This window comes from Cibotium barometz, chromosome 56 (genome assembly GCF_041138505.1).
Source record: "Cibotium barometz isolate CiBa-2024 chromosome 56, ASM4113850v1, whole genome shotgun sequence".
Lineage (NCBI taxonomy): Eukaryota > Viridiplantae > Streptophyta > Polypodiopsida > Cyatheales > Cibotiaceae > Cibotium > Cibotium barometz.
The window spans coordinates 29,146,103-29,162,377 of NC_141101.1; the positions used below are offsets into that span (position 1 = coordinate 29,146,103).

A 16,275-nucleotide genomic window follows, 5' to 3' on the forward strand; every position below is an offset into this window, starting at 1 on the left:
ACATGTAAACTTGGAGAACCACCTATCATCATTCTTGTACTTGAAAATATTCCGCCTGCCATCATAACACACCATGTGTGCATGGCCGGAATCCACACGGGCACCGCCCGAAAGTCCACAAATGTCCTGCCATGTCCTTGGACTCATATGCATCCACTCATATGATCCATACACATGCCCAGGTATAATACATACATGCATCCGCATGTTTCCAGGCCTGACACGCATCCGCATGTCCCTAGAATATAGGGATTTGTGACATCCCCCCGGCTTCTAATCAGTTAACCGCAACTGAAAAGCCTCCAGATAGGCCTTCAAAAGATCTGGGTAATCCTCGAAGTAGGCCTCATCCATCCATTTCGCATCCAAAGCTGAATAATTCTTGAACTTCACAAGATACCTACGAACAAGTTTGCCTCCCGCAAGCTTTCGTTCCTTGTGAAAAACAATCTGTTCAGGTTGAAGAATCTCTTCCAGCTCATCCACCTCGGGTGGGTCTTCCAAAACCGGCTCAAACGGTGTCGGTCCCACATAAGGCCTCAATAGGCTCACATGAAAAGCATTATGCATGTTCCAATGATGTGGGAGTACAAGCCGAAATGCAACATCATTGATCTTCTCCAAGATCTGAAAAGGTCCAAATAGCATCATTTCCCTGTGGCGTCCTTGGCAAATCCATAATGAAATCCATAGCAATGCTCTCCCATGGTTCATTTGGTATAGGCAAAGGCTGAAGCAATCCAGGTGTTTTATGTCGATCAAACTTGACCTTTTGACATACCATACATTCACATACATATGCTTCAATATCCTTGCGAATATCTGGCCAAAAGAAATACCTCTCCAAAGCTTGTGCTGTGGCCAAAATGCCTTTATGACCTGCATATGGAGGAGCATGGCACTCATCCATAACCTTATGGCGAAGGTTCTTTACCACACACATACGATTTTGCATCATGAGATATCCATCTCTTATGACATAAGATGGGACAGCAATACCCTCTTGCAAATCAGCCCATACATGTGCAAAATCCTCATCCAGATGATAAGTATTACGCATATCCGATAAGTCCTCATGGTATGCAACTGTAATAGCATGAACCTGTGGTCGTCTAGATAAGGCATCTGCCACCACATTCTTTTTCCTTGGAGTATGTAAAATCTGAAAATGAAACATTGAGAGGAAATTTGCCCATCTCATATGCTTCTCTGAGAGCTTACTTTGAGTCAAAAAGTATCTCAAACTTTGATGATCAGTTTGGACCATAAAATCAGCCCCTAAAAGATAGTGTTTCCAAATAGTAAGGGCATGAATTACAGCCAACAACTCCTTCTCATAAACCTGTAAGTGAAGCTCTGCATGTTGCAAGCGTCTGCTCTCATGGCAATGGCATGTCCTTCTTGGTTCAAAACAACCCCTATGCAGTCCCCACATGCATCACATTCCACCACAAAAGGTTTGTGCAAATCTGGAATAATGAGTACCGGTCCCGAGATGATTGCACTCTTCAACTTTTGAAAGGCATCTCTCTCTTTTTGTGTCCATTTAAAGATTGCTTTCTTCTTCGTTAACTCATGTAACGGAGCGGCAATGGAAGCAAAATGCTTGACGAACCTCCTGTAGTAAGCACACAAACCAAGGAAGCTCCTCACTTCATGGACTGATTTCAGCTCTGGCCATTCTTGCATGGCTTGTATCTTTGCGGGATCCATGCACACACCATCCTTTGATACAATGTGACCAAGATAGTGAATCTCTGGGAGGAAGAATTCACTCTTTTTTGCATTTATATAGAGCTGATTTTCCTTAAGCTCTTTAAACACAATAGCCAGGTGCTCACGATGTTGGGCTTCATTCTTTGAGAATATAATAATGTCATCAAAGAATATACCCGTGAACTTTCTATGCTTTCTGAATACCCTGTCCATCATCCTGTTGAAGGTAGCGGGTGCATTTGTAAGGCCAAAAGGCACCACTAAAAACTCATAAAGACCAAAGGCTGTCCTAAATGCAGTCTTGTGTACATCTTGAGGTGCCACTCTCACTTGATGATACCCACTCTTGAGGTCTATTCGGCTGAAACATGCCGAACCTTCAAGCTTGTCCAAGATGTCATCAATGCGCGGAATGGGAAACCGATTCTTGATGGTTATCTTATTGAGGGCACAGTAATCAACACACATCCTGTAAGTACCATCCTTCTTTTGAACAAGAAGTACCGGCGAACAATATGGCGAGGAACTAGGCCGAATCAAACCCTTTTCTTAAAGTTCATTCACCTGTGCCATAATCTCTTCTTGTTGACTAGCACTCACCCTGTATGGTGGCCTATTAGGTGGAGAGCTACCGGGAATTAGATCTATGCAATGATCTTCCAGCCTCTCTGGTGGCAACCTTGCTGGCAAAGCATTCGCAAAACAATCTTTGAACTCATTCAAAAAGTTAAGCTTGTCTTGATCTAATGTACTAGCATCAACACTAGAATGTTCAATGGTATCACGTACAAAAACCAAGTAAGAACAAGCTGATTTCTGTATTGCCTTATTAATTTATACATGGCTTACAAGAGGTATGGTACTTCCAGTAGTACCAGCATCTATAGAGTGCTCACGACCTCTATGTACAAAGCTGATTTCTCTTTGAAAGCCTTAATAGGCTCTAAACGGTGATGCCAGGGCATCCCCAACAAAACATCACAACCTGTAAGAGGAGCCACTAGAAAGCTCTCATAGTCGAGGTAGTCCTGTATTTGTACACGGAGCTTACCAATGACCGGAGTTACATCAACCTGTTTGCCCTCAAAGGCGGCATCTGCATTCATTTGCATTCCCATGTCTTCCACATTGAGACCTATAGCGGCAGCCATCTGTACGGATATAAAGTTATCTGTGGAAGCATCATCAAAAAGAAACAAAGCGGGCTGATCCTTCAATTTGCCCCAAGCCTTGCATATGACTCTACTCTTGGGCTCATGCCCTGTATTACCCTGCATATCGGGCACAACATTCACAAGAGGCTTTTCCACATTAGACTCAGCATTCTTAGGATTCTGTGGGCATTTAGGATATATATGATCTTTACTGCCACACTTAAAGCATTTTCCAGCCTTCTTGTACTCTTCCAATTGCTGTTTTGAGAGCCCAAAATTGTGGCGTTTACCCCCCCGGCTTCTTTTCAGAGTCATCCTTTGCATCTCGGCCATCTTTGGGAGCATTCTTAGGTGGCTGTCCACCCTTTTTCTGGTCATAACAAGCCCTGAATTTGCTCTTGTTTTGACCTGCAAATGGCTTATTTGTGGGTGCTTTTATGTGCAAGTTCTCCGCAATCATGGCTGAGTGTAAGCTCTTGTATGGTCTTATTTGGGTACACTCCCAAGCTTTGTTGAATGAGGTGATGGAGCCCCGATTCAAACTTTCTCTTCTTCTCGTCCTCTCCAATATTCATGAAGGGAGTAACCTTGAGAAGGACTTTCCAAAACTTTGCTATGTATGAAGCAACGGACTCTCCCTCATCTTGGGACAGCCAATCCCACTCCTTGCGTACATCCTTTGCAAAGTTTGGTGGTAAGAATTGATCATAAAACTGAATTTTGAAAGAAGACCAAGTTGGGGCAGCACTTCCATCAAGTATTTTTGCAAGCCACCAATCACTTGCCGTATCCTTGAGATGCATTCCCACATGCCTGAGCATAGACTTTTCCGAAAAGTCTTCATTGCAAAAAGCTATCTCAAACTGTCTAATGAAAGCAAGTGCTTTGGTAGAGTCCATCCGTCCCTGAAAGTTTTCAAATTTCACATCCTTGTCACCGGACTTGAACTCTCGAGGCTTCTTCCTTCTATATGCATCCCTATGTACATCCTGTTCATCTGCATGATGATGATGCCGCGATGAAGATTCACGATCCCTCTTCGTTCTCTCTTGAGCCACACTCTCCAAATGAGTGGAAAGCTCAACACGAGAACGGATATGTCTTCTTGGAGCAAAGCAGGAATGAGTAGAGGATCCCTCATCCTTACTCTTCTCTTGACCTGCATCAGGCCTAGCACCAGGGATTCTTGTCCTTTCAGCATTTGGCACTTACTGTGCTCTTTCTGCTTGTTGTGCATCATGTGCATCACCACGGGCAGCCATGAGGGGTGGCTTCTTGAGAGCCAAACTACCATCTGCTTCAGTGTATACATCACCCTTAACCATTAGGTATGCAAGTGCAAGCTTTCGGGGTTTCTCAACATCCATTTCCTTTGCAATTGCTTCTAAAGTGACTTCATGGACCGAAGCCTTTGCCTTCGCAGCCAACACCCTTTGTACATCAGGGTCATTTTTCAATGACCTAAGCTCTTCGGTCTCAGCCCTATAGCGTCGCACTTGACGCCTCAAAGATTCCAAATCAGAATGCATAGTGTCATGAGTACCTGCATCTCCATAGATATCATTGCCTGCAGCATCTCTTGCATCCCTTGTACCATGAAATTCACCGTCCTGTGTGTTCTCCACACTGTCAGAAATGTGGCTATCCATGACACTCAAATCAGGTCACCACTTATGATTCCAAGCCTCAGACCGTTTTCCAATGAGGGGGAAAAACTGAGCTCTAATACCAATGTAATGGGAGGCGGACGCGTGTATTGGAATCGTATAAATGTGAACAAGATTCTGAGCACTTAACACTTGAGCATTACAACCACAAAGCTGAAAATGACAGTACACCACATAAAGGGACCGATGATAGGCTGACCCCCCCCCCCCCCCCCTTAGGTTATATTACCAAAAGAGTCTGCAAAGTACAAGATTACGGGTGCCTGGGGATTCACCACCAGCCTGCACCTGATTCTTCCAAATACATCATGAATGAATACATTTCAAACAAGAGAATCTATAGGTACATCCGCCCTACACACAGGTACATCCGCCCTGCACAAGAGTATCACAATCCTCACAGGTACTCCGCCCTGCACAGGATGTAAATGGATCTTTAGGCCCTGTTTCCACGCGAGAAACTGATCCAGAAACCTGTGTTCTCCGCGAGCAAGTGTCCCCAATGCTTGCCCTAAGCACCTGTTATACCAGGAATCCTTGAGACACATCCATGCTCACATATTCCATTGCTGTCCGGCCTGTTTTGTGCAATAACCAGTCCAAAACAGCAACTTTCTATCGAGAGAAATCCACCTGTAAGGGGTCCTACAGCCCTATGGAGGTCCCTAGAGCTGTCCTGTACTGTCCAAGTTGACTTTGGACACCTGTAACCAGCCCAAAACTCGCAATAATCAGAAATTGCAGGTCTGAAATTTACCAACCAGCCCTTTAGAAGAGTGTGGGGATCGATATCCAAGCTTGTGTGAGTCCGGGAAGCAAGCAACCAGCCCTGTAGCAACTCTCAAAGCTCCAACCAGCTCTCCAATAATCAGAAATTGCAGGTCTGAAATTTACCAACCAGCCCTTTAGAAGAGTGTGGGGATCGATATCCAAGCTTGTGTGAGTCCGGGAAGCAAGCAACCAGCCCTGTAGCAACTCTCAAAGCTCCAACCAGCTCTCCAATGTGTTAAATAATGAATAAAACAGCCCAAAAGGCCTCTTGAGGGAGACGCCTTTTTTCCAGTGCCACCTAAGGGGCTTGGTGGGTACACATACTGGCTGACATGTGTCCCCATAAGGTGTCCAGGTAGGTGTCCAGCCCATAGTGCTCCATTTGTCATGTTTGTATAAGTTTAGGTCCAACCAAATGGGAAATGGCCATAAGCTGTCCGGACTTCATTAATTTTGGTCCAACCAAATGCGAACGCATTATAAGTTGTCAGGCCACTTATTAATGAGTGTGGACCTGCAAACCAATAAACTTTAGTAGTAAATGAAATAAGCTGTAAATTGAGTGTGGACGCACTTACCACCTGCAAAACCCATAAGCCCACAGTTTTAGGCCCAAACAGGAGTGCACACACGTGTCCATAAGGTGCCCGGGCGTCCTCGGTCCCTCGGACTTCACAAGCCAAAATAACAAGCATTGTACAGGCAGCAAGACAATGTCACACAAAGTAAAATAAAGTTATGGCATGCATCATTTATGCATTGTGCACATGTAAACTTGGAGAACCACCTATCATCATTCTTGTACTTGAAAATATTCCGCCTGCCATCATAACACACCATGTGTGCATGGCCGGAATCCACACGGGCACCGCTCGAAAGTCCACAAATGTCCTGCCATGTCCTTGGACTCATATGCATCCACTCATATGATCCATACACATGCCCAGGTATAATACATACATGCATCCGCATGTTTCCAGGCCTGACACGCATCCGCATGTCCCTAGAATATAGGGATTTGTGACAGTGCCCACTCTTTAATGAATGTGAACTTGCAACCTTATAAAAAATAAAGGTTAGAAAGAAAGCTATAAAATAAACAATTGCAATACACTTACCACCTGTTCACACACAACAAAACTCGTCAGAAGACAGCAAAAACTTCACGACTCACTGGCAGGCGTCCCCGCTCAGTAATAAAGTGGCACGTCAAACCGGCAAACACAAAAATACAAGTCATGCGAAAACAGTTCCAAACATGCAAAACATGAATGCATTTGCAAACAATATCATGGACATATCTCCCGTTCATGGAACAAGTACTAAACATTTCTGTCGAGCACAATGATGGCACGACAGAAAACATAAATCTCGGTCTTCCTATGGAGTGACAGTCCCATAGGTAAGACACAAATCCAGGCACGAGCTTCCCTATGGAGTGACAGTCCCATAGGCAAGACTCGGCACAAATACTGGCTCTTCCTAGCGTGACAATCCCATGGATAGAACACAATCCAGGTCATACACGGGTGACACCAATCTGGCTCCCGTCCATACGACACCATCCTGCTAACACACGGGTGGCACCAGTCTGGCTCCCGTCCATGTTATGCAAAAATACTGGCCCCTTCACATGAGACAACGGCCTAGCCTCAAGTGAACGAGACAAAAATCTGGAGATGGACCAAATGGTTGGCCAATTGGTGACACTCAATTCCTTGCAGTGGAATATAAACCTTGAGCATTCTTCTTCATTTTTGGTTCCTTGGATGTCAAAACACAAAGGCCGGTGACATTCATACAAGATCCTTTTCCTCATCTCAACGTATCCAATATGCAAACCTTCGCATTCCAGGACAATTAATTCCAAATACTCGCCACACTCACAGATGTCGTGACTCCTAAGTCTTGGTCTAAACCTCTAGAGCTCCCTACGTGGACCTGTTACCAATACCAACCAAAATAAATGACAGTCTCGCATAGCCCTCCCAAAGAGTCATAAAGGCCTTAGGTAAGCTCAAAGAGTTCACTTCCCCAATTCTACTCAAGGCATATGCCACTCCATCAGGATAACCCTTGCGATACTTTATTTCTATATTAAAATCTTGCATCAACTCAACCCACAGTACCTTCCTCTCCCTCAACTCAAGTCTCTTACAAATGTACTTAATTGACTTGTGGTCAATTAGTACTACAAACTTGGTTCAATATACATAATGTCATAAGTTTTCAAAGCATGTATTACCTGAGTGTGTCATCTGACCTGCGTATCGTCAAGCTTCTTGCTTTCAAATGCCACAAGTCGGCATTCCTAGAACAATGTCGTGCCTATCGCGAAATCACTAGCATCAGTATCAACCACAAATGGTTTGTTGGGATCCAACAAGGGCAATACAAGTGCTTTCTTCACCTTAAGCTTGAGAGCTCTAAATGCCTCATAAAGCTTCTCGTTCCAAGAAATTGAGTTGTTGGACATATGTCCTCTACCTTGAAGGAGGTTTGTGAAAGGTATGATTAACTATGAATAATCCCTCACTAACTTCTTCAGATAGATGGTGAATCCCAAAAACGCCCACAGTTGTTGTACAGTCTAAGGAACCAACCAATCTAAAACCTATCGTATCTGCTCGAGATCTATGCTCATCTCGTGTCGATAAATCCAATGTCCTAGATATATGAGTTCTTGTTTGAAGAACTCTCACTTCGCATACTTGGCATACTTCTCTCGCCTCAACAAGACGATCTAGAGATGTTCCACGTGCTCCTTTAGAGTATGAATGTATATCAAGATATCATCTAGAAACACTACCATGAATTTTCCTAAATATTCTCTAAAGAGATCATTCACCATATGCAAGAAAGTAGCAAGAGCATTCGTGAGCCCAAAAGTAATACGAGGAACTTGTAATGGCTATATCGCGTGCACAATCCCGTCTTCAAGATGTCTTCCTCAGATATCCGAATCTGATGATAACCATTATGAAGAACAAGCTTCATTAAATAGGCAACTCCTTGCAACCTATCAATCAAATCATCCGCTCCCAGAAGGGATATCTATTCTTGATCGTAACTTTATTCGACTTTTTATAATTGACACATCCTCCTACTTCCGTCCTTGTGCTTCAAAAGTATCGATGCCCTCCAAGGAGATGTACTCTTACAAGTCTATAATCCAGAGATATTTTGACGACTGTCGCGCAATCTCATCCTTTTCCAACTATCACATCTTGTAAGGCACAATGCTCACAGGCTGAGACCCTACAACTAAATCAATACAATGATCAACTAGGTGGAAGGCCATGAGGTAACTCAGTTGAAAAAATATCAACAAACTTTGCCTTGATGTTCTGTAAAGCATGTGTCTCCCATACATCAAGACTATATGAATTAAATTCACAATTAGCATCAAATGGCATGGTATTTAGAACACATTTAAACACATTATAATTAGAATCCTTTATTGTATTACAAAGTTCAACTAAGTTTGCAAGAATAGTGGAGACATCAAGATCACCGTGGAGACAAAACTGAACACCATCCATGACAAAAGACAACTTATGACCCTTCCAATCTATTTAGTTGTGAGTACTAAGGTCAAACATGTCAAAAGTCACGCAGCAACAGCAACACCACCCTAGGGCACTGAGCAACATTGGTGGCTCGGCTCCCATCTCCTAACCGTTGCTCCCTCCCCCAAAACCCGGTCGAAGGAGATATCTTTGACAAGGTGCCACCACACCCTATATATGGCTCTTCGACTTCCCATGCTCTTGCATATGGGATAATCCACCACAACTTCTAGTCATGCGATAAGCCAAGAGTAGCTACGAGAATTGCCACCTCCAACACCCTCCTCAATTCGAGCACCTCGATCAAACAGAGATTAGGACCACATAGGCCAAGCTCTAATACCATGTCAAAGTCACGCAGCAGCAGCACGCACACCACCCTAGGGCACTGAGCAACGTCAGTGGCTGGGCTCCCATCTCCTAGCCGTTGCTCCCCCCCCCCCCCCCCCAAAAAAATCCGGCCGAAGGAGATATCTATGACAAGGTGCCACCACACCCTATATATGGCTCTTCGACTTCCCATGCTCTTACATACCACAACTTCTAGTCATGCGATAACCTAAGAGTAGCTACGAGAATTGCCACCTTCAACAAAACAGAATGTGTACAATTTTTCCCATGATTCGCCAATATATTTGTATTAGGTCCATAGGACTAAAAAAACTTATTTTAAAGCTACAACTCTTGCACGAACTATGATCTAAGGCAATAGTGTGTAAGGAAGTAATTTTATCTTTTGCCTCAATCGGATGATTCGCATCGGCTCCCTTCAACTTTGATTGCCCTTCGACTTTGGGCAGTTCCTCTTCATGTGCCCTTGCTAACCACAAGTGAAGCACTAACCTCCTTAATACAGTGAAGTGTTTGCTCCGCTTTCTTCGATTTCTTCAAATTGGGGTCTCCCATAGTCTGTAATTGACTTTGGGTCTCTATCGAAGTCTGCAAAGTCTTCGCATGCTTAAACTTACGTTCACGCTAGGGATCTGCCTGGTCTCTCGAAGAGGGTTATTGCTGGTTAGCTCATCCCTTAAACTTGGATTATTCTAACCCAGGTTAATACTGGTCCTAGGCGTAATTGATGAACAAAAAGTCTGCAGTAACTTGCAAGAGGGGAACAGAAGGAAAGGCAGACTAATAAGTTATAACACCAAAAACTAGAAAATCTAAAGAAGACCAGAAGACCAGCAAATCATGTCGTGTGAAGGCTTGAAAGTGAGGCAACATGAAAAAAACCTAATCAGCATGCAATTCAGAAGTGAATTTGCAAGCCTCAGGGCACCCCGACACATCCCCCTAAAAGCCCAGGGCAAAGCTGAGGGGTGAAGCCCCTCTAATTCAGAGGCAAAAGCATTATTGTGCTATTTCTCTGTCCACAATTGAACCTACATAAGGTCGACCAACAAAAAGGGGGAAAATTTTCTCTACAAAAAGACAATGACATTCTCCCCAACATCATATGCTTGTGTCCACTTCTCATAATTGGGCAAAAATTACACAGACAGAAATGGCCCAACAGAACTTGACCGACACAGACAATCTCTTCAACAAGTTCCCACTCTGGTAATAAGTGAGAGCAAATTGGGGTATCACACAGTTCAGCCATTGTACTTTCCATTTTCATTTAAAGTAAAGCAAATAGCCTAACCCGGGGAAGGGGGGTGTGTCATCCCAACCATTGGGACCAAGTGCAATGTCTCTTGTGCATATGAATGTTTGAATTTCATTACAATCTGCATTGTTTTACTAAGTAAGTAAACCCCTTCCGCCAAGCTACCCGACACACTCTAAGCAAATATTCCAACCACTCTACTTAAATAAGGTCCCATTAGAGAGAACCAACAAAGACCCATTTGAAAAATCAAAAACCTAACAACATTCTTTAGTGAAGTAAATACAACAAAACTAACCACCATGAAGCTAGGTATGAACTTGACTAATATATAGACTGCACTTACACATTAGTGTGTTGAGTACCCATTACTACGGTTCCCATCTTGGAATCTATCATGGCATCAAGGCGAGCATTCCTTATAAGGTTGACAATCCACCGCTCCGCATCATCGTAGTCCATGTTCAGCTTCTGTGCAAGCATGCTGAATTTTGCACCAAAAACACGAATTACACAGCAGAGATGGAAAATACAAAATATCATATCCAACTTGACATTGGCACTAGCACACACTCAAAAGTATTCAAAATATGATGTAAGACTAGACAGATCATTTGTTGAGTATCAGCACAAACAGGGTAAGCCGTACACTGCATCCTTCAAGCCCTTAACACCAAGCATAGCCTGATGTGCCATCCTACCAAGGCAGAAAACCAAGTTAAGGGTGAGCATCCCCAAATCAAACAGGCCACAAAGCCAAAATTGGGCCCCTAAGCCTCCGTCAAAGCACTGATGGAAAGCCCCTGGAGGTTTGCAGCAGATGTAATCATGCAAAGAAGCAATTTCCCTTCTTGGATCTATCTAGGATTATTATTTACGAGTCCTAACCACAACAGCAACTTACTAGCTATAGGCATGGTATCATAATTGCAAATGAAGCGGCAAAAAAGAGACATTAGATGTGAGAAGGGAAGAGGAAAGAAGGGGAGAGGAAAGGACGGGAGCTGAGGGGGGGTGGTTCTCAGCATGTCTTAAAACTCCCGTAAAGAACGAACAAGTTGGAACAACCAATAGGCCCTCCAATCAGTCCAAATTGACACAAAATCATGTATCACTGCCAAAACATTTCGGCTTTTTACTAAAACATCCGTAAATTGCATGCGTAAAGTATTGCGTGCAATCATAGTAAGATGGTGCATCAAATGCTACTTTGATTTGAATCACGAGCCTGAAATATTGCATGCAAGGATGTAATAATGTACATAGTAATTACATTGAATGAATTGAATTACATGCCTGAAATATTCCATGCACGGATGTAATTACATTATATCAATGGTCATATTCATATCAATCATAGTAATTTTACCAACCATAGTAATCATATCAAAATAGTGATTATATCAATCATAGTAGAGGTGATGCATTTAAAGATGATTTGCTTCAAATTATGGATCTAATTTTTGTCCCATAGACATACACAAGCGGCTAATAAGGCTTACCGAATGTCAATACATTGATGGATCCGACAATATGTCTCGAAAATGAATAGCCTTGCATTTTCCAAGAACTCATCCCTGAGGGGAAGAGTTACAAATCCACTTTCTTGGGCTTGCTTCCCCAAGAAAAAATCGTTTGAAATAACCTGCAAATCGTCACGAGTTCCAACTCACCTTAGAAAATCTGTTATGAATACAAAATTGGTTGTCACAAAATAAACCATCTACAAATTGTTGGAGCTTGTAATCCAGCACAAGTTCCTGCTCACATTAAAATTTGAGGTTTTCTTGCAGCACTAGATGTTCTTGATGTTACAGGGATTGAGCAGAATAAGATGGCTGGCTTAGCACCAGCCATACGTTCTTCAGTTTGCAGGAGGCTCAACTTGTCTAAGCCATAAGACCCTTTCATGGCATACATAACAAACCTAACACCCTCTTAATAAGCTCAGTGTCCACACAACTCAACCGCCAACCCCTGAGGTGTGATATAAGGGTGCACAAGAGAGGGCCAGAACAAGTACCACAAGAAATTTTCCAAACTTCCTTATTGGCTCAATGTGCGGGGTTCACAAAAGGGAGTGGGCTGCAACATAGTTGTGTTCACCTTCACGATGTCATTCAAATCTATTGATTCCAAACCCCCCAAACAAGGTCCCACACCACCATAAAAGACGGATTGACTTTCAAAGCTGCCACTACTTGTAGTAATTCATACCCCAGCCTGGGGGGGGGGGCACCATATCTTCCAAGATAAATATTATTGGTCACCAAGAAATATTATTTCTTAGGTGCCTTTAATGACAAAGCAGCATGGCAAAAGCTTCAAAGATGTATTTGGTGCCTTTGATGACAAATTAGCTTGGCACAAAGATTTAAGTCAAGCCCAGCTAGCAAGAAGGCATGTACTCAAACAACCAATCCGAAATTTCAAAAATCACTTCTTGACACCACACTAGGTACATGGGCACTTTTGGCCCTCTCCCATGCACAGAAAGGACAAGAAGAATCTCACCTCCTCACACTCAAACAACTTCTGCTGAGCCCTCTCAAAGTCATAATTGACAAACAAACATTCCAGAAACTCTGTAATGGGATCTCTGTAAGTGTACTGTTCCTGTTGAATAACTTTCACCAGGTCCTTCAATGAATTCCTCCGCCTTTTATTAATGATGACAGCAATTGCAAGATAACGCAGGAGATGATGAGCATTGGTTTGGATTGCATTCAGGTACCTGCTTGGAAACATTCAAATGCATGAGAGAAGCACATATCATCTCTAAGATGCTTGATCCACTGCTCATAATCTTACGGGCAACCACGCATAGATTACATTGTTTACACTTGCAAAAGCAAGTTCCCTTACAAATTTAAGCGTTGAGCTAGCTTCTTGCTGCTAAACCACAGTGCATTAGGGAAGACACCTCACCTTTCCTGGAAAAACAGCTCAATTATTGCATTCCTGCCATTTTCGTGGTTGAAGTACACAAAGAGGCTCCAGTGCATTAACCAAGTTCTATTCTGCAACTGACTTAAAGGGGATGAAAAGTTCTGCAAGTCAAACAAGGCGTATATATAAGTGTAAAGCTAGCTAATCCAAGCTTAATAACTATAGATTACCTAAAAGAATAAAAACACCCAAAAACTGCAACTACTAAAAGCATTCAAAAAAAAAAAATCTATATCTATGATACTGTAAATATAAAATATTCTAGTCAATCATTGACCAGACGACCCCTTCCCAGACTGAGGTGTCCTCCATAATACAACTTAGTCTCGTGATTTGTCACACTCCTTACTTTGGAATCGATAACTTCTTTTAGGCGGTTCAGCTCCTCTGTGGCAACATCCCAGTTCTGCATCAGGATTTCTGCACCAAGCTTTCCCCAGAGCGCACTCAAGCTTCGATCACTGTTTGTGCACAATGTTCGGTACTGATACAGATAGTCTGCAGCTCCAGAATAATTGCCGCATTCAAACTGGAACTTAGCAAACTGGTAAAGAGCTTCTATTTGATTTGGCCCAATCTGTAAGGGTTCAACAGAGCATGCCATCTCAAACTGCCTTTCCAGCAAGAAACATAGACATAAATCAAAAAGGTTGAGAATACTTATAACCTGATAGCGCTCATTCAACATCTGAAGATTGAACTGCTTGTCAGATCGAAGCTCCTGCACAAGAGAAGGGTTCTGCAGAAAGCTGATAAGAGAAGCAGCTGAGTCCTCCAGCATTTTCATCCTGCCCACAACTTCAGAGCGCCTTTCCACCATGTCTGCATTGCAGAGAAAGAACATGAAAAAGAAAATCCATAGAAACAAATCACATGTCATATGGCTTATAACACCAACTATGCATCAGAAAGCTTCTATCTTCATCTCAAGCAGACAACATCCATCCTCATCTCAAGCAGAAAGTCTTCTTGCTCGTCGATTACCACAACAAAACATTGAGATATGGTTTCCACTTCCATCTTATGGATCAAGTGCAAGCTGACTCTGCAAGACAAAGACCCTAACATCTTCTTGCTCACAATGTTAGTGGGACACAACCCTAGCCAGTGTTGTTCCGCTTGGTCCACACAATGGCGAGCATGCTCAACCCTAAAACAAAGACTGGTATTGCCAGAATACACTACATGCAGTTCACAATAAAATGAGCTAACGAGTGTGTTCCATCACTCAGGTTTGCCTCACAAGTTCACAGACTTAAAACCTAATAACAAAACTTTACAAGACAAATCTCTGACACGGTTCACAACACAACGCCCCACCATAACTACGTGACACTTTATCGCCAAGTTTTGCTAAATGCTAACTTGGCAGACGGATCGTTCATTCCATCGCAAGGGAAGAGAAGAAACCCTAACAAGCGCTACCTGCAATAGAAAAACAGGCATTCCCAGGGTTTTGCAAACTGCCACAAAAAAAACAGGCCATTCACCATCGTCATGGTTTGGAAAAGTGTTTTGCAATCTGCAACAGAACCTGTAACATTTCTCCATCGCAAAGGAAAGCATGCCAATTTGTTGTCTGTAGAAAATCTTTGAAGAAAGCATACCTTCAGGAACGTCTTCTGTGTGATAGAGGCTCTTGTGGATGTCCATGGCGTAGTCGACCATGTTGGTCTTAGCGAGAAGCTCGATTTTGGCCTTAAGGATCTGGTCATCACTGTAGAGACCCTTGTCCTGCAGAAACTCCAGCAGGGGGAAGACTAGATGCCGGTCGAGGAAGGGAGCTATCTTGGCGGTTAGATCGTACTGCGCCATAGCTGCTGCTGCTTCCTCTCCTGCAGATTCTCTCACGTATAGAGAGAGAGAGAGAGAGAGAGAGAGAGAGAGAGAGCACAAAAAACCTAATGTGCGAACAAAAAAGAAAGTTCGATGTTTTTCTAATAAATTTATTCATATCTGTTTAATTAATGCAAAATATGTTTCTACCTGCAATTTTTATTTTCTTTGCCTACAAGTTTAACATTTAATGCTTTTCCAAATACAAATTTATTTTTTATTTATTGCAAAAATGATATTTTTACTTGCTCTCTTTTGTGAGAAATTTTGTATTTGTAATTCTTACAAACATCAAGGCCTTTTAGTTCCAAAATAGAAAATTAATGTTGAGAAACTTATCTTTAGACAAGTGCCATGTAGGGTTCATACATATAAATATATACATACATACATTACATTTTGTAGTAGATAAGGTAATGCATTCTATGTTATTATATTAGATGATATATAATAAGAATGTCATACATATAAATAATATAAATGTAGACCCTTTATTTACCAATGGATTTATAATATAAATGTAAAACTTTGATTGATCAATGGAATTATAATTTAATACGAGAATGCACAGGTCAAGGATGTGTCTTTGTTCGCATGTATTTATAGAACTAGAATACACGAGTAGTGAGGATGTGTTCTTGCTCAAATGTATTTCTAAGCCCTTATTTATGGCTCCTATGGTGGCATGAGCTTTGAAGTAGCAAACAAACATAAGACTCTAAGAGCATTCAAGTTGACACCCTCCAGTTGCACGTGTTCAAAACACATGAGTGCTTCCTCACCAACATGTCTTGTGGTTATTGCAATCTGCTAGAGGCTATTAAACACATCTTGTGCTTTTGCAAGGGTACCACACTTGGCATACATACCAACCAAAGTGTGTTAACCACAATGGTTGACATTACTCCTACTATTTTTTATCAAAGCACGGTTGCACTTCATGTGACTTGTTTTTATGTAAAAACCACGCTAAATGCTTCATGTAAAAAGATATGGGATGACCG

At 42.4% G+C, this 16,275-nt stretch overlaps 1 protein-coding gene across 1 annotated transcript in view; it reads right to left on the reverse strand.

The window, feature by feature from the left end:
- The window catches only part of EIF3E (eukaryotic translation initiation factor 3E), a 28,700-nt gene extending 13,346 nt beyond the window's left edge, over window positions 1–15,354 (reverse strand). Inside the window, exons 1-7 of the mRNA XM_086791612.1 lie at window positions 15,043–15,354; window positions 14,103–14,257; window positions 13,785–14,012; window positions 13,415–13,536; window positions 13,001–13,220; window positions 11,989–12,131; window positions 10,833–10,970 (exon numbers count right to left, since the gene is read on the reverse strand). Of these exons, the coding sequence (XP_086647738.1) occupies window positions 10,833–10,970; window positions 11,989–12,131; window positions 13,001–13,220; window positions 13,415–13,536; window positions 13,785–14,012; window positions 14,103–14,257; window positions 15,043–15,250 (1,214 nt within the window). The 5' untranslated portion in view covers window positions 15,251–15,354. The remainder of the gene's footprint in view (window positions 1–10,832; window positions 10,971–11,988; window positions 12,132–13,000; window positions 13,221–13,414; window positions 13,537–13,784; window positions 14,013–14,102; window positions 14,258–15,042) is intronic.
- Window positions 15,355–16,275: the final 921 nt, after the last annotated feature.